At 40.1% G+C, this 21,336-nt stretch overlaps 1 protein-coding gene across 2 annotated transcripts; it reads left to right on the top strand.

The window, feature by feature from the left end:
- The first annotated feature begins 460 nt into the window (after positions 1 to 460).
- On the top strand, positions 461 to 16,258 carry PDIK1L (PDLIM1 interacting kinase 1 like). 2 transcript variants are annotated; one of them, XM_051988161.1, is made up of 3 exons: positions 461 to 4,221; positions 8,671 to 8,972; positions 12,534 to 16,258. In XM_051988161.1, the coding sequence occupies exons 2-3, from the start codon at positions 8,688 to 8,690 to the stop codon at positions 13,272 to 13,274; spliced, it is 1,026 nt and encodes a 341-aa protein (XP_051844121.1). In that variant the 5' UTR covers positions 461 to 4,221; positions 8,671 to 8,687; the 3' UTR covers positions 13,275 to 16,258. The 2 variants fall into 2 exon arrangements, with proteins under 2 accessions (XP_051844121.1, XP_051844120.1); XM_051988160.1 differs by having other exon boundaries at positions 462 to 4,851.
- The last annotated feature ends 5,078 nt before the right edge of the window (positions 16,259 to 21,336 follow it).

Here is a 21,336-nt window from a genome sequence, read left to right as displayed (position 1 = left end):
TAGTTATTGCTTGGGGTCATTAATGGAGCTTTGCAATTTCCTGAGACTAGCCAAGACTTTTCTTTTTTAATTCTGAGTACAACCTTTGTCCATTTGTCCTGGAAATACATCAAGCTTTAAGGTACTAAAGTTGGGCCAATAAGGCCTGGAGTATGAAACTTCTTCCTATTCTCAAACCAAGTATATGGTTTGGGCAACCTGGTCTCTGATGGGAAGACACTCCCTTTTCTCACATTCATTGTCTCTTAAATCTCCCTTCTTCCTCCCAGCATCCTGGAATGATTTAATTATAGTAATTTAGATTATGATTTACAAGTTTAGGATTTCCCCAAAAGGGAGAAATTGAAAAAAAAAGTACTCAACACATAATATGAATAAGGTATGAGACATGCAATATGTTCTTACCCACGCACAAAAAGGTCAAACACTAAAAAAAAAAAAAAAAAAAAAAAAACAAAAAAAAACTCACAAGTATAAATTAATAGAATCCAACTCAATTTGCAAAATAGTATTCAACAATCCAATTTGCAAAATCATTGGTACAATATATTGACAAGATCATATTTATGTTTTTATCAGTTCATAAAGAAAGAAATTTGTGAAATTGCTGAATAGACATTTACATTTTACCTCAGTTTCACTTCAAACAATCTTCCCTGAACTTTGTGCTCAGTTAATTCCATAATCAACTGCTCCTTCACCTGTCACAACCCACCAACTCCAATCCAAATCCAAGGACTCTGGACTTTTCATACTGACCTGAAGAACCTGGACCATCTTGGGATACTCATTCACCTAAAATCAGGAAAGAATAAACAGAAAAATGATAAAGGCCCCTGGGGCCTCATGCAAGCTACACTCCACTAAGGAACAGGAGGCTGAGTTGTCATCATACAAGATTAGAAATGGATATGGTCTTTCCCACCTGGAACTAGAGTCATGTGCTCCACCTGGAAAGCTGAACCTGAGAGGACCTGCATCAGAAGCTAGCTCCTTTTCTTTTTCTTTAGTTTTATTGATTTTCTTAGACTTTCTAGATTACTGGTGAGAAAGTAAAAGAGGTCAATAAAACTAATAATACAAATTATTTCAGTTCAAGGAATGTAATATTTTATATTGGTAGAACCCCCCACTTCTCTATTTTTAAATTTTATTTATTTAAACATTCATTTTAAAAAATAAATGAGTTCCAAATTCTCCCCTTCTTTTATTTCTGTTACCCTTTGAGAAAACAAACAAGATATTGTTCTATATTAGTCATGTTGTTTAAAACAAAAAGACAAGAAAAAGTGAAAGGTCTGCTTCAATCTGTGCTCAGATTTTGTCAGTTCTCTTTCTGGAGATGGAGAACATTTTTCATTGTAGGTTTTTTGGGATTGTCTTGGATCATTGTGTTGATCAGAGTAGCCAAGTCTTTCACATTGACTGTCAGATCATCAGTACATGATTGCTATTTCTGTGTGAGATACTCTTCTACTCACTTGACTTTGTATCAGTTCCTACATTTTTCTAAGAACTATCATGCTTATCATTTCTTATGCATAATAGTATTCTATCAAAATCACATACCACAATTTATTTAGCCATTTCCCAGTTGATGGCATCTCCTTAATTTCTAATTCTTTGCTACTATAAAAAGATGGTATAAATTTTTTTTTGTACAACTAGGTCCTTTTCCCTTTTTTCGAAAGGATACATACCTAGCAGCAGTATTTCTGGATCAAAGATACACATAGTTTTATGGACCTTTGGGCATAGTTCCAAGTGTTCTTTAGAATTGTTAGACCAGTTTCCAATGCCTCCAACATCTATTAGTGTCTCAATTTCCCCATATCCCCTCCAATACTTCTCATTTTCCTCTTGTCATGTTACCTAATTTGATAGATTTGAGATTTTTAATGTTCAATTGTTTCATTTGTTGCCAACTCTTCAAGATCCCATTTGGGATTTTCTTGGCAGATATTGAAGTGGTTTGCCTATTTCCTTCTCCAGCTCATTTTACAGATGAGGAAACAGAGGCTGAAATGACTTGCTCAGGATCACACAGCTAGCGCCTTAGCTAGATTTGAATTTAAGAAGATAAATCTTGATTTCAGGCCCAGCACTCTATGCACTATGCCACCGCCTACTGCTGGTAACACTCTGAGCATGGCTTTAGTGTCTGACTTCATCATGAACAGAAACTCTAGTTCTCAGGACAGCAGTTTTGTGTTTTTTTTGGGTTTTTTAGTATTTAATTTTTATTTTTTTCTCAATTACATGTAAACAAAACTTTTAAAGATTTTTTAAAATTTTGAGTTCCAAATTATTTTCCTCCCTTCCTTCTCCCTTCAGAAGACAATTTGATATACTTTATATGTGTATATCCACATGCCAAAGACTCAAAAAAACCAACTCAACAAGTATAATAAAGACAGTTAAAAAAAAAAAGCTTCAATCTGCATTCAGATTTCATAGGTTCTTTCTCTGAAAAAGGATGGCATTTTTCATCATAAATCCTTCAGAATGGAATTTTGAAGCTAACTGTTGTTGCTTACAGCAAATTTTAATCTATTTCCCTTGGGCTGATGTCAATCAATCAAACAACAATTATTTAAAAACTTACTAGATGCCAGGCATTGAGCTAAATTCTGGAATCCACAAATAAAAAACAAAACCATCCTTGGGGGAAGAAATAGGAACAAGCATATCTTTACAAGACAAACAGAGGAGATAAGACAACATATAAGGTAAATTTGAAATGACCTCTATATACTTTGGGTGACTGAATACCTTTTGGGGTCTGTGAGAAGTCAAGATGTTGGTTTCTGTTTATTGATTATTGATTTCTGAAGGACTGAATGATTGCCATTTTACACTTTACACTTCTATACTTATTTTGATCTCCTATACACAAACTTCATCTGTGCTGTTCCTCCCATAAGAGTTCCTCCCCCTAACTGAACTTTCTCTGGCTTTCTCTCATGCCTGGAATTTCCTCCCTTCTCATCCTCTTTTCTTCTCTGGCTTCCTTCAAGTCTCAGGTAAAATCTCAGAAGCTTTTCTTGGTCCCCCTTAAGGCCTTCCCTCTGAAATCACCTCCAAGTTTACCCAAAATTTTATTTCCACATAAACATAGCTAGCTTTTGTATATATGTCAAGGTATCCAGGTCATTTGCCCCTTATACCATAAACTCTTTGAGGGCAGACTGATTTTGTCTTTGTTATTTTCAGAGGTTAGCACAGTGCCTAACACATAGTAAGAGCTTAATAAATGCTCATTGACTTGACAGCTCTTGTTAACTGTTAGTTCCTGGGTAATGAAATGACTTACTGTTGGACATTGGCTAATGGATTGATTATTGGCTCCATAAAGGTTTCATCAAGTGATTAATACAATGACTATTGGCTCTGACAATTTATTTCTGACGGAATGGCTATCGGCTAAGTTTGCTGGGCCCTGACTTATAAGACTGTTGGAACAACTTCCCAGCTAAAATCCCATCTTCTCCGAGAAATTTTTCCAGATGTTTCTTCACAGTGGAGCCTTCTCTCAAAGGATCATCCAATTACCCAGTCTATCTCACTTTGGTAACATAGTTGCAAGTTGGCCCTCACTAAGGTGGTGAACCGACTTGCTTTCTGCTTTTCTTTGTATTCCTAGCACATTGTCACCGCACACAGTAGGCGATACAGCCTGCTGAAAGTTGGGGTGGATCACGTTGCCTGGCACGTAGTAGGCTTTTAGTAAATGTTAACAGACTGACTGATGCCCGCTCCAGAGCCAAGCCTGCATTCCCCGAAGGCGCCCCCGAGACGTGCAGCTCCAGCGAAGAGGGAAGCCTAGCAGGGTCAGCCCAGAAGTCCCGCTGCAATGCAGAGGGTTCCTCCGGGCCCCCTGAGCCGGGAGAACAATGAGGCCCCTGCTTCTTTAAGGGAGATACCAACGCGCCGCCGGGGGAGGAACGGGAAGCAGGGGAACGGATTTTCCCAGACGGAATGCACCCCGCACCCAGCCCCCGGCCTCCCGCCGCCGCCTCTGGCAACAAGCGCGTATGAGCGTGCCCCAGTCACAAAGGGCGCTCTCCTCCCGCGAGGCGGATGCCGGTTCTCCCCGATCCAGGCCGCGCCTTCTCCGGGCGCTCTCTCCTCCAGAGCCCCGCAGGCGCCAGCACCTTGCCGAAGAGGAAAATGCAAAAGGCATTTAAGTGGGGTGAAGGCAGAAAAAAAGTCAGTCGCACGGTAGGTGCCCGGGCGGGGACGGGCGAGACGGCTCTGCTCGGGGTTCTGCATGAGGCCGGAGTCCAAGCCGCTACAGAGCCGGACGAGCCCGGATCGGACCGTCCTCCAGGGGCGGTCCTTTGGGCTCCGGATGCCGGCGGGAAATAGCCACTGGGCAGATGAGGAGATAAAGCCCCGCGGGTGTCCTCCCTCTCCTCCCCTCCGGCCCGGGCCCAGCCACCCCTGTGGGGAAGGGCGCGAGTGGTGCGTTCCTCAGCGCGTGCACAGAATCAGTCTCCGGGTTGCGAGGCCCAGCTGGAAGCCGGAGCCTCGCGCCAGCTGAGTGCTACTGCCGCGAGGGCTCTTTGGAACCAAAAGGAAGAAGGAAGGCGGGGATAGGGCGCCGGGAGCGCGCCTGACCAATAAGTGACACCGCTAGGAATGTGCTCACCCAATGAGGGAAGGCGCTCGTGCGGCCGAAGAGGGAGGTTGGGGGGCAGGAGAGATTGGGTCCTAGAGCTGGGAAAGGGGGTGTGTCCGCACGCGGGGACGCGCGCCGGCCTCGGACTGGCTGCGGCGGCGGCGCGAGGAGCCTGATAATGGCGGCCTGCAGAGCCCGGGAGAAGGAGAGGCGGCGGCGGCGACCCTGAGGTAAAGAAACCTCTCGGACTAGGGAGGGAGCCCTTGCCTTCTGCCTCCTGGGTCCGCCTACCTGGGCGGAACTCGGACGTCCTGGGGTCTGGACGGCGGCCCGGCCCCCCTCAGGCGGCCCATTGCCCGGTCCCGGCCCGGCCCGCCTGAGGGAAGCTAGGGCCCTGGCTCTCCCCTACCCCGTGCTGGACCTGACAGCCCGGCGGCCTCGGGCCGGGAAGCGCTGTGCATCTACTCCTCCCTCCGCAGCTGAAGCATCCGCGGTTCTATGGGGCCCGCGTGACCTTGATCCTCAGTTTCCCCGGCTGTCTAGAAGGGGGGCGGCGGCAGCAGCACTCGGGAGTCGGTCTGGCCCGTCACCATTTCTCAGTCCTACTGTATGTTCCTAGGGTTCTCCTTGCACTGACATTCCCGGTTCGGAGGCCCCCGGCTGGCCCCGGCATTCAGTGCTCCGCGCTCTCTCCCTCAACTCTGATAATCCACGCTCTCTCACCTCCTTCCCGCTCCCTGGGGTGCGCCGGGACCCCAGACTTTCCCCTCCTGTCACTGGAGTTGCATGAGGGGGAGGGGAGGGGAGGGCCGGGCGCGTTAGCCAATGAGAGGGGCCCAGAGTCGGCGGAGTACGGAAGCGCAGTCCTCAGTCCGGGCAGGTGTCTGCCCGCCTGTCCGGCGGCTGGGCAAGGCTCTGACCAGCGGCCGCCGCGCGAGGACAGCGCCAGGATCCCGAGCAGCCCGAGTCCCAGGACCCACCGCCTCCGTGGGCAAGTTGGGGATCCCAAGTGCCTGCGTGCACCCTGTCTCCACCCCCCTGCCCCAGGTGGTCGTGAAGATCCTAGAGACACTAGTAAAAGCTGTTTATCCTCTGTGGGCATACGCTCTGCTAGGGATCCCCCATTTACCCCGACTTTACTTCATTTGTACATACTTGTTTGCATGTTGTCTTCCCCTATTAGACTCGTTAGCTCCTAGAGGGCGGGGGCTGGCTTTTGCCTTTCTTTGTATCACCAATGCTTATTATCACATAGCAGGTGCTTAATAAATGTTTGTCTGACTTAATTATGATCGGATAAAGGCAATTCACAGTTAATACGGACATTTTAGATTGTGGTCGATAGCATATAGTAGGAGTTTAATAAATGTTTTGGCAACTTACTGAATACATTTTATAGCCATTGTATTTTATTTCAGTAAATGAATATTAATCATAAACTTATATTCACACGGCACATTATAGTTAATTGTATTAACACATTCTGGGTGCATAACAAATTCTTGAATTGTCTTGAATTAACGATCAGGTAAATAAATTAGAGTTAAATATGAGTATTTTAGGTTATGGTCACAGCATTTAGTAAACAATAAATATTTTGAGGACTGTCTGAAAGCATTTTATAACCATGGGTTATAAATGTTTTTTTTTTTAATTCCATTAAGTGAGGATTAATAACAAACCTATTTATATAGCACTTTACAGTTAACTGTTTATTAGCACTGATTAAGAGATGCCATATAATAAAGTGGGTAGGCATTCTATAGCTATTTATTGCAGAAATCTTAACACTTGGTTAGCTTTATGCTAAATACTAACAGCTACCTTTTGTAGTAATAAAGTGCTTGTACACTCACTGTTAACAATGTGTGTGTAGTGTGTAGTGGAAATAACTCCAGAATATCTCAACTTCAATTCTGGTGGCTTCATTTGTACTGTCTTGTCACCTTGAAGAAGCTACTTTGACTTTTTGGAATCTGAGTTTCTTCATCTTTAAAATGAAGGATTGGGTTAAGGTCCTTTACATCTCTAAATCCTGTTATCCTGGGTAGAAGTGTAAACATGATTAGATTCTTTGTAGCTCTAAATCTATGTAGAGAAGAAGAAACTGAAGATCAGAGCAGGGAAGAAACTTGCTGGCTGGTTTGTGGCCCAGCAGGAATTGCAACCCAGCCCTTCTGAAACCAAAGCCAGAGTTCTTTTCATGATTCTGGGTAACAGGTTAACATTTGACATGGCAATACCAACAAACAAAGGTTTGGGGATTGCTTGTTGACTGTTTAACATCTTCATATGAATAGAGAAGCTAGTTCTAGGTGGATTTCTAGGTAATCCAGGAAGAGGAGTAGAAACTATAGTATGAGAAGAAAATCCTATATCTGATGACTTTGGGGTTAAATTAGAAAGGAAAAATAAGAATTTGAAGGGTTTATGGAAGATCAGATTGGTATGGGCAAGAGTTAAATTCCGAGATTTTAGCTTTGTTCTCAATAATTTCCAGCTTCTTTCTTGATCTTCTTTACATTCATGTCGTCTGATACCCACTTTTCAAATTACATTACATTACAAATACGAATTACAGGGATTGTTTAGTACTCTCATAGGATTTTTTAGGATGATTGAATTAGAAGGGGGACTTTAGCATCCATTAATATTTAAACCTTCATTTTATAATGAGGAAACTGAGGTACAAAGTAATTTAGATCACATAGCAAATAGTGAATTAGGACAACTACATTGGCCTAGAGCCCTTTCTCCAATGACGGGTTATCTCCTGTGAAGTATCTACAGGCTAAACAGAGAAAGTATAAATCTATGTTACTTATTTGCTCATCATCTGTTCCTAAAGTTTGTTGGTAACTTCTGCAATTAATTTTTTAAATAGTATTTTCCTTATTTCATCACATAAGAATCTCAATGGCAAATTCCTGCTTTTGCCTTCAGATTATTGGTCAAGTAGTATTCCAAAGATTTATTATAGCCTCTCATTTTGAATTGATCCCATGTTGCCAACTTTTAGTTTAAAGGGGAATAGGGGAATGGCTCTCACTCCTCTCTTAGAAGCAGATTTTCTTTTTCTTTTCTTTCTTTCTTTCTTTCTTTCTTTCTTTCTTTCTTTCTTTCTTTCTTTCTTTCTTTCTTTCTTTCTTTCTTTCTTTCTTTTTTTTTTTTTAAAGCGCAGGACTTACACCAGAAATATAAGAAAAACTGAAAATCAAATTGACTACTCCATAGTTACTATCTTTGTTCCTGGACAATGAAAACAATTGAATTTCAATGCCTGGAATAGTCAGTTTCACTTTCAGACCCTGAAGCAAAAGTTAATTGTGCTTCTAACACTTCTGGTTTGGAGAGGAGGGAGGGAAACAAGGGAGTAAATTACAGCTTCCTTGAGTAATAGATGGTGTAGTAGAAACAGTACTGGATCAGTGTCCCAGCTTCACCAGTTATTATTGTATATCTTGGACAAGTCATTTCATGTTTCTGACCCCGAGTTTCTTCATCTGTAAAATGGGGATAATGATACTTAGAAAGTTTTTAGAAAAGCAAATAAAATTATTCAAAGTACTTTTCATTTTAGAAATGTAAGCTATTATTATTCTTTTTAGGAGTCTTAAGAAATAGTTATTTTTTTGGCAATTAGTAATTAAGCTTAATGTTACTCAGTACTTAACTAGTATTCTTTTTTGCTGCTATGAATCTGTATCCTCAGATTTATAGAAAGAGCAATGAATTTGAACTCTGGAGCCTTGGGTACACTAACACTAGTTCTGTGACCTTAGACAAGCCACTTATCCCTTTTTGGGCCAAAGTTTCTCCTTCTATAAAATGGTGATGACAATGCTAAAACTCAGAGATTTGGTGAGGATAAAATATGTAGATGATATATGAAGTATTTTGTAAACACATGCCATATAAACATATTTTCTTATTTTCTGCATGTTGATATTTTTAAACATAATAGTATGATTATATATTATGATTAAATAAAGAAAAGAAAAGCTGGCTGAAAATGTTGAGTTCATGAGAACTCTGTTGATTTTTTCCAGAAACCTTGACATTGAAGATGGTGAGTAGCCAGCCAAAGTACGACCTAATACGGGAGGTTGGCCGAGGCAGTTATGGTGTGGTATATGAAGCAGTCATCAGAAAGACCTCTGCTCGAGTAGCTGTGAAGAAAATTCGATGCCATGCCCCTGAGAATGTTGAGCTAGCTCTTCGTGAATTCTGGGCCCTTAGCAGTATCAAGAGCCAGCATCCCAATGTGATTCACTTGGAGGAATGCATTTTACAAAAAGATGGCATGGTGCAGAAAATGTCTCACGGCTCCAACTCATCTCTTTATTTACAGGTAGGTGTGCCTCTTCCACTCAAACTGTATTTACTCCAAGCCTATATCCTGGCCTTGGGCTGGGATTGGCATAGAGCTGAGACTGTGTTCTCAAAGACATTGCCATCCAAGTCCTGAAGACTTTGAGGATCTATAATCTTTAGGGTCTTTTGTCCAAAGACAGCCTTGCAGAGAGGGTCATCACTCAGAGGTTGGCCTCTAGTGTGGTGAGTCTCATCTTTTAAAGACAGTACTAAAGCTTAGAGGGTTTTGATAAGCATCAGTGATGGGAATATATCTCTTCCCCCAAGAAAATATCAAATCCTAGAAGTATTAGAATATGTGTGTAGTTGAAAATGAGGGGAATAAAAGGCTGATAGGAATTTCTCCAGTTAAATACAGATGTCTTTATAATTTGGAATAGGCACGTAGGAGGGAAATGCTAAGAATTCATTAGTTGTTTAAAAACACTGTTCTATTTAAACTTGTGATGCAGACACCTAAGAATAACTTAGCCACCTGCTGTCCCATAGTACTTGCCAACCTGTATGAGATGAGGAGCTGACTGAGTGCCCAGCAGGTCCACTCTTTGGAAAGTTAGCATTGGTGAGATGGGAGTAGCCAAAAAGGGAAAGGCCTCAGCAAGTAGTAACCATAGTTCTAGGAAATTGGGTACCCTTGATTTGTGTCACTAATTTAAATATGAACCTTATCATTTCAGAGAGTTAATGAAATCCTAACCACATTAAGTTTAATGAATTCTGTACAGCCTTAAGCCAGAATTTTCTCTTTAATAGTGGGAAGAGTCACATGAACACATAAAGAGGAAAAAAAGATTTATAAGCTGATATAGGTCAGAAGTGAAAACCTCACTACTGTTTGTCTTGCCAAATAGCAACAAGAATTAATAGAGGCACTGATAGTTAAGACTCAAAGAATGCTCTCTGAAGGCTAAGTCTGGGGGGAAGAGAAAGAGAAAGTGCTTTCTTTTGTAAACTGAGTGCTCAGGATTTTGTGGGTAAATGCAGAATTTACTGCCACTGTGCAAATGGCTCACCCAGAGCCTTCCAAGTCAAAGCATAAGAGAAAAGTAAACATATTCACCTGTGTAAATAGAAACTTGCAGGTCTTATTGTATGATTAGCAGATGGGAAAATATTAATTCAGAGAAGTAATCAGCAGTATTTAACTAAATACAGAGGGGCCTGCAATTTTTTCTTAGAAGATGATTAAAGAAAAACATCAAGTTTTTCTTTTTTCAGTAGTGGACTTCTTTGTTTAGAATTGTGAGCATCAGATGAGATTTTGCAAAGCATGTAAATATTATATGCTTATTCCCTTCTTCTTCACCCTTTTAAAGCACAGCTCAAGTACTACCTCCTATGAGCAATCTTTCCTGATCTTCTTTGAGCCACTGCTCCCTCAAAATTAGCACTCTAGAGAGACTTTGTATTGATGTTTATACTATAGATACATGATATATGCCCCTGGAAGGTGGGACATTTCTCTTTTCTACCAAAGGACTTCTCACATGTTAGGTGCTTATTGAATTAATCACTATCCTAGAACTGAATTGATTATATAGGCAGTGGTTGTACTTCTCAGGCAGAAAGTATTGGAAGCATTCCTGTCAGTTTCCCCTGTGTGAGTAGAGTCAGGACTAAACCTTGCCTTACATTGTAAAGATCAATGTGTTCATTTTCTTCTGGACTATAAAAGGAAAAACATTCCAAACAAAAGACCATTCCTAGTACCATGAGGTTCAAATAGTATTATAGTATAAAATGGACTAGATTTAGAAGAGACCTAACTTGAGACCCTAATTTAGCTTCTTGTAAGTCAACAAGCTACTGTACCTCTAAGCCTTAGTTAGGAAGGGGCAGTTTCACAGTGATCACTTCTAACAAGAGAGTTTGGGCAATAAGGGCTCAGAATTAGAATGTGAAATCAGAAGAGAAGCTGGACCTTGAGTTTTTAGTTTTGGCAAAACCATGGGTGAATGACAATACAGCTGAGAAGGGGAAGTGAATCAGCATTTATATAATGTCTGCTATTTGCCAGGCATAGTGCTGAACAATTTACAAATAGGTTCTCATTGTATGAATTCTGCCTTAGTTCCTATTGGTTTTATCTTTCTGTGGTATTTACAGGAAAACATATGCAAGGCTGTCTTTGATAATTACCTTTTGTAGAGGAAATTTTTATACAAATAGGTAGAGATTTGACTAGATGACTTGTAAGGTTCTTTCTACCTTTAAGATTTTGTGGTTTCACACTGTATTTACTTCATTTATAGAATCCTATTTTGGGAATGGAATAGGAAATTGCTTTTCTGCAGAGCAACTGTTAAGCTCTTTTAAGTTCTAACTAAAATCTAAAAAGTCTTCCCTCTTACCTGTAGTAGCTTTCATTTCTTAATTATTTCCTATTTATCCTGTATATTGTTTAATCATGCCCTTCTCTTTGTGACCACATATGAGATTCCATCAAAGATATTGTAGTGGTTTGCCATTTTCTTCTCCAGCTCATTTTATAGATACCAGTGTTGAGGCAAATGGGGTTACATGATTTGTCCAGGGTCACACACAGAGAGAGTGGTGTACTCTCACCACACCCTTGGGTAAATAGAGGCTTAGTCTTTTAGGTGGCAGAGTAAATAGAACATTAGATTTGGATTCAAGTGTTTAAATCTTGCCTCACTTTCTAGCTACATGACCTTGGGCAACTAACTTCTATCTGACTGAGTTTCCTTGACCATAAAATAGGGATAATAATAATACCTACATTCTAGGGCTATTGGGAGGAGCTAACAGATAGAAAAACACTTTGGAATACTTGGAGGACTTGTAATCATAGAATGGTAGAGATGTAAGGTGTCTTACAGATCATCTAGTCTGACTTTCTGTTTTATAGATGGGGAAACAAAGATCATGGGAAACTAAGATAAATGTTGTTGGTGGTGATTTTTAGGCCAAGATGCTGGATATTATATGAAATTTACTCTAAGAAAAAAATTTACAGGCTTCAATAATTTTATTTGAATTTCTAATACACATTTAATTATTTAAAAATAGATTTAAAAACTATTCAGTGAGCCTTTAGGCAAAATGACAGAATGTTTACATTTTGCCTTTAAAACATGATAGTAATAAAATGTCAGAGCTAAAACGGAAGCAAAAAGACCATATAAGATAGCCTTTTGGTTGTCTGAATGAAGAGAAGACCAAGGGCTTGCCTAAGTCTACTACCAAGTATAATTTCTGAAACTCAAGACTTTCTAGAAAATTTTTTGCTGAATGAGAGGTTTTCAGCACTAGTGAGGGGCAGAAATGTGCCAGCCACTTAGCTTTGCCTCTTAGCTTAGAATGATTTGATTTGGTCTATGCTTCATTAAGGAAAAAATATATTGTGTTGGAACAAGAACATTTAAAATTAAGCACATATGAAAAGATTAAACTCATCAGAATTTGCTAGGCATTTTTGTAAATGAAAATTTTGAAATGTATTATTAACTTTTTTCCTGTGGTAGAATGTTGTATCCTGTGCAAAAGATGACTGAAACATTTTTTCCTCTCATTATAGCTTGTAGAGACTTCACTGAAAGGAGAAATTGCTTTTGATCCCAGAAGCGCCTATTATCTGTGGTTTGTGATGGATTTCTGTGATGGAGGAGACATGAATGAATACCTCTTATCCCGGAAACCCAACCGAAAAACCAACACAAGCTTCATGCTTCAGCTCAGCAGTGCTCTGGCTTTCTTGCACAAGAATCAGATTATCCACCGTGACCTCAAGCCTGATAATATCCTGATTTCTCAAAGCCGATTGGATACAAGTGACTTGGAACCCACACTGAAAGTGGCTGATTTTGGTTTGAGTAAAGTTTGCTCTGCTTCTGGGCAAAACCCAGAAGAACCTGTCAGTGTAAATAAATGCTTCCTTTCCACTGCATGTGGAACAGACTTCTACATGGCTCCTGAGGTTTGGGAGGGCCATTATACAGCCAAAGCAGACATTTTTGCTCTAGGGATTATCATCTGGGCCATGCTGGAAAGAATCACCTTCATAGACACAGAGACCAAAAAGGAGCTCTTGGGGAGTTATGTGAAACAAGGAACTGAGATTGTGCCTGTGGGAGAGGCCCTTTTAGAAAATCCCAAGATGGAACTGCTCATCCCTGTGAAGAAGAAGTCCATGAATAGTCGAATGAAACAGCTAATTAAGGAAATGTTGGCTGCAAACCCTCAGGATCGTCCTGACGCTTTTGAGCTAGAACTTAGATTAGTCCAAATTGCTTTTAAAGATAGTGGCTGGGATACGTGACACATGGATTGCTGGGAAAAACCTTGGATGACATGCTGCTTCTGTCTGAACAGGGATGCAACAGTTTGTGGCAGAAAAAAGGAATACATAAGGCTAAACTCTTACCTGAAGAGTTTAGATTTTACTGTGTTTTTTTAAGGTTTCTTAAGTCTGAGTCAGCCGTTTTGTTAGTATGTTTTAAATGTGTATTACCAATGTGTGTATAAATTTTTTAAATGACCATTGGTAGAAATTTGACAGGAAAATTCTTTAAGAGCCAAGGAAAGATGAGAGTCCAGCTTTTCTGGGAATATGTCGCAAGTATTTTAGACATTCCTTGTCAGTATTAGGAACTTCCATAGAAACAATGGTTTACATGCTGGTCATGCAAACTGTGAGGCTTTGTAAAGTAAACATATATGTATATATTTATGTATATGTAAGTATGTGAATGTGTGCATTTTGCATTCCATATGAAAAAAATGCCACTTCTGTTTAAATTATTCGGTGTGGGTTTGGGTGTTTGGGATTTGCTGGTAAATTCAGTGGTGGAAAAATAACTGAGACACTTCCCCCAACTTTCTCCCTAGGTCCCTCCCTCTCATGAAATTGTGCTAAGTTTTTATTTTTGTATTATTATGAGACTTTTTAAAAAGCACCATTTTGGAGGGTTTTAAGAGTGTCCTACTTAGACATAAAACAACATCTGAGCTGTAAATAACATGCAAAGCTGTTGAGATATGTTTAAGCTGAGTTTTCACTGTTCAGTACCCTGTAGCAGAAGGAGTTAATTACAGTATAATGCTGTCCTGTGGTAGCAGGTTGGCAAGATCATTAATCATTCAATCCTACACTCTTTTAAGTAACCAAGCACTTGGTTATCCAATTAGGCCACAGCATCAGGACATGTCTGTACCTGTTGCATCTACAATCTGGTACAAACTTGAATACAGGATAGTTGTAGTTCTGGAAACTTGGCTTGAATGAAGTTTTAGTACTTGATTCAGTGACTTTTTGAGTCTGGAGAAGTTGTCTAAGGTTCAAAATTATGAGGTGGAAGCCCAAACGAATCCTATGGTCTGATTTGCCTGTCCTTATATGGTCTCTTGTTGAATCACTGGAGTCCCTTCCATTTTGGCACTGATGCTGTTTTCTGTTGTTTACTTTGAGATGGTGATAACAGCGATATGGTTGTCTTAAATGTTGATCACCTTTTTCTAATGTGGGAGATAATGTGTATACATTTTAGCAAGCAGATGAAATGTTGTGGCATTGGCTGCATCCTTCACATGGGGAAACTGACCTCTATGGTACAGTCATTTTGCTGTGCCTGAAGCAACAACTATCAGGAGTCTTTGAGGAGTTGGTTTGATTTCATCACCCTGGATTGTTGTCTCCAATTTATTTTTCTGTTAGATCAGTCAGTTAGTTAGTTAACTTCTAATGAAGGAGAGCTTCCTAAAACAGAACTTTAGCCCTCTAGGTTAATCTTCTGGGACGTTATAACTAAGTTGATCTTTATAGGAGCATTTGTAAGGATCTTTGGGTGAAAAGTCAAAGTCATGTTAGAGTAATGAAAACTATTGATGTTCCTGTCTCTTCTCAGTTGTTTTAGCTTCCAAAAGTTTAAATGTTGCCATTCTTTTTTTTTTTTTTCATTCTATTCATAGTCCAAAGTATAAGAGGAGGGCTCTAAGCTAGAAATTAAAAAGATAAAAATTTAAGTGACTTTGTTTTGAAAAATTTAAAGCCAAATGGTTTCATTGAAATAAAACCACTTTACTAGGTTCTTGGAAACTGATTAAGTGCAAGATTTTAAATATATTTTTAGGAAAAAATGTTTTGGAAATTGAAGATGAAAATATACTGGCTCTGTCACAATTCTGTGATTCCTCCACCAAGCTAATCACAACATTTGAAATACCATAGAGACAACTCTACCCTTCTAATGTAGCTTTAATCAGTAGCAGGAAAAAAGCAAAGTAATATTGTCTCACCAAAGAACAACCAAGACCCTTTAGCTTAGAGCCCAAGGTGATCAATCGGGACTCCATTTTTTTTTTTTTTTTTTTTTGCTCATTTTCTTTGTGCTAGTGTCTGATTTTCCCTGAGGACATAATTTTTGGTCCTACCTGACTAAAAGTACTTAATAATTATCACTTTTGGAAGACTTTTTTTGGTAAAATTGAATTTCTTTTCAGGAAATCATTTCTGGGATTTCCTCAAGATCTTAGTTTCAAAACACTTATTTCCATTGTATAGGCAAAATGATTATAAAGTCTGGGTCATTCTTCTTCACTTAATAAGCACTGTGCCCAGCATTATGATTAAGCTGATTATCTTAGTGCTGACTTGACATTTATCCACAGGCCTTTTTGCCCAAGAATAAGAAAAAACAAAAACAAAAATCCCAAACCAAGTACTTCAGAATTCCTGCAAGTATACCCAAGAAAAAAAATAAAGAAGACCAGTTAGGATTTTTAACTGTTTAATTGAACTCCAAGGTAAATGCATTTTATGAGGAGTTACTGCAATTTTTTAAAGACCAAATGTTTAAAATAAGTTTTTTAACTGCAGTGGCAGAGATGTTAAATCAATTAAAATATGGAGTCTTACAGTTAGCTTTGCACTTGTTATCATGTGGAGAGACTGGGCCACTGTAGATTCTTGGTGCTAAGGGACACTTTGTCGTTCTGATGAAGTGGGTGTTAACAGTTGGAGAGTAGCACACTGAATAGTTCTGGTGGCCTGTTCTTTGTGTTTATTGTAAGATGTTATATCAATAAAACTATTGTAGCAGCTACAATAATTCACCAGCATGACACATGGTCAAAAAATAGTCATCAGCACTTCAAAAATGAAACAAACTTTTGAAATTTTCTTTTAATATTGTCAAATATATTTTATGAAGAATTTATAAAAGGGGTGGGAAATGATTGTAATTTATTGTTCATGACAGTTTTTTTTTAAATAAAGTCTGAATTTCAACAAAAACTTAATGAAAATGCTGGCTTACCTTTTCCTGTCCAGAGGTGCTTTGGAAACCACTGAGTACTGTTGTTACAGGTAGCAATTCTGTGAAATCTGCAGTGTACCAATCATTTAAAAAATATCTTAGATATCTTAGATTCTCACTTCAACTCAGAGAGGATAGTAATGCAAATAATGACATAAAAACTATTTTGTAGCTGAGAAAATTTAGTGAGTTCTGGAGAGGTGAATCCAAGGGAATTTAGCTAATAAGTGGTAAAGCTGGAAGATGACTGAGATGTTCCAAGAAAAATTATCCCAAGAATACATTAAAAAGCTTCAGTACTCACACAGTGCTTATTCCTTGAGAACAATAAAGTCCAGTGTTTAGTCTTGCTAGGCTGCTTATATATCTTCAAGTGAAATTGTGTTATCTGAAATGAAAGAATTTCTTCCTCTTTCTTAGCTTTCCAGACACAAAGCACTGAATGCTTTCCAGACACAGAGCACTGAAAATATATTTTCTCCAATAGAAATGACATATTCTTATGCGTGTGGTCAATTTTTTCCCCCACTTATAGGATATAGTAGCATAGTCTCTCCATGAGGAGATAATTGCTCAGTTGACAAAACCACCTAAGGGAAAACTACATATCTGATTTAGTGATTAGAGCAGGAACTCAGACAGCAGGAGTGGTGGCGTCTCTTTCTGAACACTATGGTATGGCTTTTGTGGGCCTTTGTTTTCTCATAAGTGAGACAAAAAGATAATTTAAGACTAACTGGTGGTGGTTGTTTAGTCATGTCTGATTTTGAGATCCTTTTGGGCAGTATTTTCTTGGCAAAGATACTGGAGTGATTTGCCATTTCTTTCTCTAGTTCATTTTAGAGATGAGGAGCTGAAGCAAACAGAATTAAGTGACTTGCCCAGGATCAACTTGTATGCGTCTGAGATTAGATCTTCCTGGCTCTAGCCCTCAGGCCCCAAATCTATCCATTCTACTATCTAGCTTCCCTAAAATTAACTGGAGGGAGGGTTAAAATAGTGGGATGATAATCTCCCAGAAGGTATGTAAAATAGAGATTAGATTTGTTATAGGCCTCAGTGATGGAATGGGACAGAATGTATTCAAAGCTGTAAAGAGACAAATTAAGATTTGATATGAGGAAACAACAATTAAAACTGATGCAAAGTTGAGTGATGCAGACTGACTACCCTTTACTAAACAATCTGCAAGTAAAGGCTGGAGGACTGCTTGTCTAGTGTGTTCTTGCATGTTGTGGAATTTCTTGTTCAGCTATGCCCTGGACCACATGCTACCAAGGATCTTTCTGACACTCTGTGAATCTAAAAGATATGAAATCCAAAGGAGCCTTGAGGCAGCATATAGTAGAAAGAGGCCTATGTTTGAAACAGACCTGATTCTGCCTCTTACTAGCTATTTGGTCTCAAACAAGTCACAGTATTTCTTAATCTCGGTTTCTACAGCTGCAAGATGGGGGAGGAGAGAGGTGTGATAACATATGTAGCAGCTACCTTCCAAGGCACTTGTCAGTCATTTAAATACATATGTGCCAAGCCCAGGGCTAAATGCTAGGGATTCAAAGAAAAATAAAAACAGTCGCTGCCCTTGAGAATCTTGCAATCAAGTAAAAAAAAATTTTTTTTACAGGATAAATGGGGAAAAGAGAAGGCACTAGAATTAAGGGGCATCAAGAAAGGCTTGCTGTAAAATTTCCAGAATTTTAGCTGAGACTTGAAAGTAGCCAGGGAGGTGGAGGTGAGGTAGTATTTTCCAGACATATGGGACAGCCAGTGAAAATGTCCAGAACTGAAAGGTGGAGTGTGTCTTATTCTTGGAACAGCGGGGGAGTCAGTGTCACTAGTTCAAAAAGTGTGTGATAGAGTATAGGAGGGAGTGTGTAAGAAGACTGAAAAGGTCAGGGAAGGGAGAAAACAAGAATGCCTGTCCTAAAGGTAATAGGGAGCTGTTGGAGTTTATTGGATGGGAGTTGAAGGGAAGGGGGAGATGACATGGCCAGATCCAGACTTCAGGAAGAACACATTGACAGTTTAGTAGAAATTAGACTGGAGCTGAGAGAGACTTGGGGCAGGCAGGTCCTCCTGTAGGCTATTGCAGTAGTCCAGGCTTGAGGAAATGAGGGCATGCACCAGGATGGGGCTGACCTACTAAGTCTTTGGTTTCAGGTATCTCTGAACCTCAGTTTCCACAACTGTAAGATGGGGAAAAGGGGAGAGTAATAACAGCTATTTTCTAGGGTTATTGCAAAAAAAGTACTTTCAAAGTCTCCAAGTACTATGCAAATGTGTTATTTTGATTCCAGAGCCCTTATTTTAAAGATGAGGAAATACATCCAGATTTAAATGACCTGTAGTTTTAGTGGCAGAGCTAGGACCAGACTTCCTTTTGTCCTCCACAAGCCTGCCAGTTGGGAAGACAAAACTCATTGAAACAGACTCTGATACTGAGAAAGACTGAAGGCAAAAGGAAAAAAGGGATGGCAGAGAATCCAATTTAGCATATACCTAATGAATATAATTTGTCAAGGAGTTCTAAGTGAGGGATTATTTTTTAATTATAAAATGACTTAGAGATTTTAGTTTCCTTCCAGTTCTGACATTTCATGTTATTCTATATTCTAAGGTCACTTTCATATCAGCCGTGATGATTCTGTGATGGGACACTTTGGCCCCTGGCTGGCTCCAAGTTTAGCCTTCACCTTCAGGGAAGTGCTGGGAAGTTTGCATAATCTGTATCTCTGCTTGGCACTTGCTTAAGCTTTATCTTTCACGCAGTGGTAAGGAACTAAGGTTGTTTGGGGCTGGTCTTTAAATTCGAATATAGCTTTTTTTGGAATCAGCCAATCAGCGGTGTTCTCTAAAATGCAGTGTAATGATAGACAGTTGGCTTGTGGTTAGAAAGCGGACTCCTGTTTGGGAGAACCTGCGGTGGTGGTTGCCCGCCCCTGGCAGGCGGGGCGGGTGGGGAGGAAGGCTGAAGTGCATCTTTTAAAGTCACCCATTTCCTCTTAGCAATGTTTTTTCATTGGCTTGAGGAGGCGCCCGAACAGGTATCCTAGTGTTTGACCTCTGCACTACTCTATTTTCCTGTTTTGCATGTTTAGTTAACTCACCCAGTTGGCAGAACTTATGCAAAGCAAGTTTGTTGACAAAAGCACAACTTTTAACAGCTTTCTTTGTAATGTATTCCAGTTTTGTTAATAGAATTTTTTCTCAAAATAGAATGTTAGACTTGTAAAAGTTGTAGGGGGCTAAGAGGTTATCTGGTTAACCTTCCTTGCCAGAAAGGGAAACAGGCCTAGGATGATGAGATACTTTATCTAACTCACAAAGCTAATAAGTGGCCTGGAGGTGGCTAAACCTAAGTCATTTGACTCCTCCAGATTCTGTAAGCTGACAGACAAAATGCAAATAGGGGAAACCCTTCCATTATGGAGGATGTATATTTATATATACAAATATTTCAAGTGGTATGGCACTGAGGAATGGAGGTGCATCAGTAGGACAAGTTGGGAATCAGCATTCCCCAAGAACTCCTCCTCTCGTAGACAGCTCAGCTTTATCTAGATTCAGTTGTCAACTGATCAGGTCTCATGGACTTTTGACTACTTTTCAGCCAGATCGAACATTCATTTGGGGCTTTAATCCTGCTGTTTTAGCAGACAGGATTTTTCAAAGTCAAAATAAGGCCAGCTTCCTTGCAAAAGCCTCATTCTTTATCTCTGAGGCTGCAACAACCAACATAGCATCTTCTGAAGTGACATTGAATTCTTTCTTATCTACCCTGGAGAAAGAAGCAAATTGACCTCTGTGGACTGTCCAGAACATTATGTTCCTTTGGCAAAGGGGGCATAGTTAAATGCTTACTTAGTTGGAATTCCAGCTCACCTGGCTCACTTCTCAGAATGTGCCAAACTCCTCCCCAATCTTCACCCCTCTAGAAAAAAGGCTTAAATAGATTCATAGAACATTGGATATTAGAGCTAGGAGGGCCCTTAGAACAGCGAATTTCAGAGCTGGAAGGGGCCTTAGAACCAGGAAGTCAGAGCTGGGAGGGCCCTTAGAACCCAGGAGGTCAGAGCTGAGAGGACACTTAGAACCCAGGAGGACAGAGCTGGGAGGGCCCTTAGAACACAGGAGGTCAGAGCTGGGAGGGCCCTTAGAACCCAGGAGGTCAGGGCTGGATGGAGCCTTAGAACCCAGGAGGTCAGATCTGGGAGGACCCTTAGAACCCAGGAGGTCAGAGCTGAGAGAGTTCTTAGAACATAGGATGTCAGAGCTGGGAGGGATCTTAGAATACATAATGTCAGAGTGGGGAGGATTTTTACAGACTTTTAAGAGCAGAGACTGTTGTTTTTACCTTTCTTTGTATCCCCAGCAAGAAGTATAGTGCCTGAATATAGTATGTGCTTAATAAATACTTGCTGACAAATCATCTAGTCCAACTCCTTAATGTTATAGATAAGGAAGCTGAGATCTTCAAGAAGCAAAATGACTTCTTGGTGGGCAGACAATCCAACCAGACATACAGATATCCTCTCAAACACACTCAGTACATATGATCATCCAGCTTCCACTCTAAAAGGTCATTATTTCCTGAAGTGGCTGACCATTCACTTCTGTACAGCCCTAATCCTTAGCAAGTCTTCAGGAAACCTGCCTCTTCAGCTTCCATCCACTCAGTCTATTTCTACCTCCTGGGGCCAAACACAACAAACCTAATCCCTCTCTCTCCTTCATATACCTAAAATCAAATCAATAAGCATTTATGAGGTACCTTCTATATTCCAGATACCACCCTAATACCTAGCAGTTATCATCTAAATCTTTTCTTTTCAAAATTTAGTTTCCCCATGTGAGTTATGTAGTAGAGGGAAGGGCTCTAATCCCAGAGTCAGAGAAACTGGGTTCAAATGTTGCCACTGATGCTGGCTATCTGAGTGACTTTGGACAAATCATTTGACCTCCTGGGCCTTGGTGTTTGGGGCTGTATTTTATCTCTGATCTATGACCTCCCTGTGGCATGTCTTACTTGGGTCTCTTCCTGGAGGCTCTCCCTCTAGTTTGCTT

Source organism: Antechinus flavipes, chromosome 3, assembly GCF_016432865.1.
Source record: "Antechinus flavipes isolate AdamAnt ecotype Samford, QLD, Australia chromosome 3, AdamAnt_v2, whole genome shotgun sequence".
Lineage (NCBI taxonomy): Eukaryota > Metazoa > Chordata > Mammalia > Dasyuromorphia > Dasyuridae > Antechinus > Antechinus flavipes.
The sequence above is the reverse complement of the archived record's forward strand: the minus strand, read 5'-3'. Positions and strand labels throughout refer to the sequence as shown.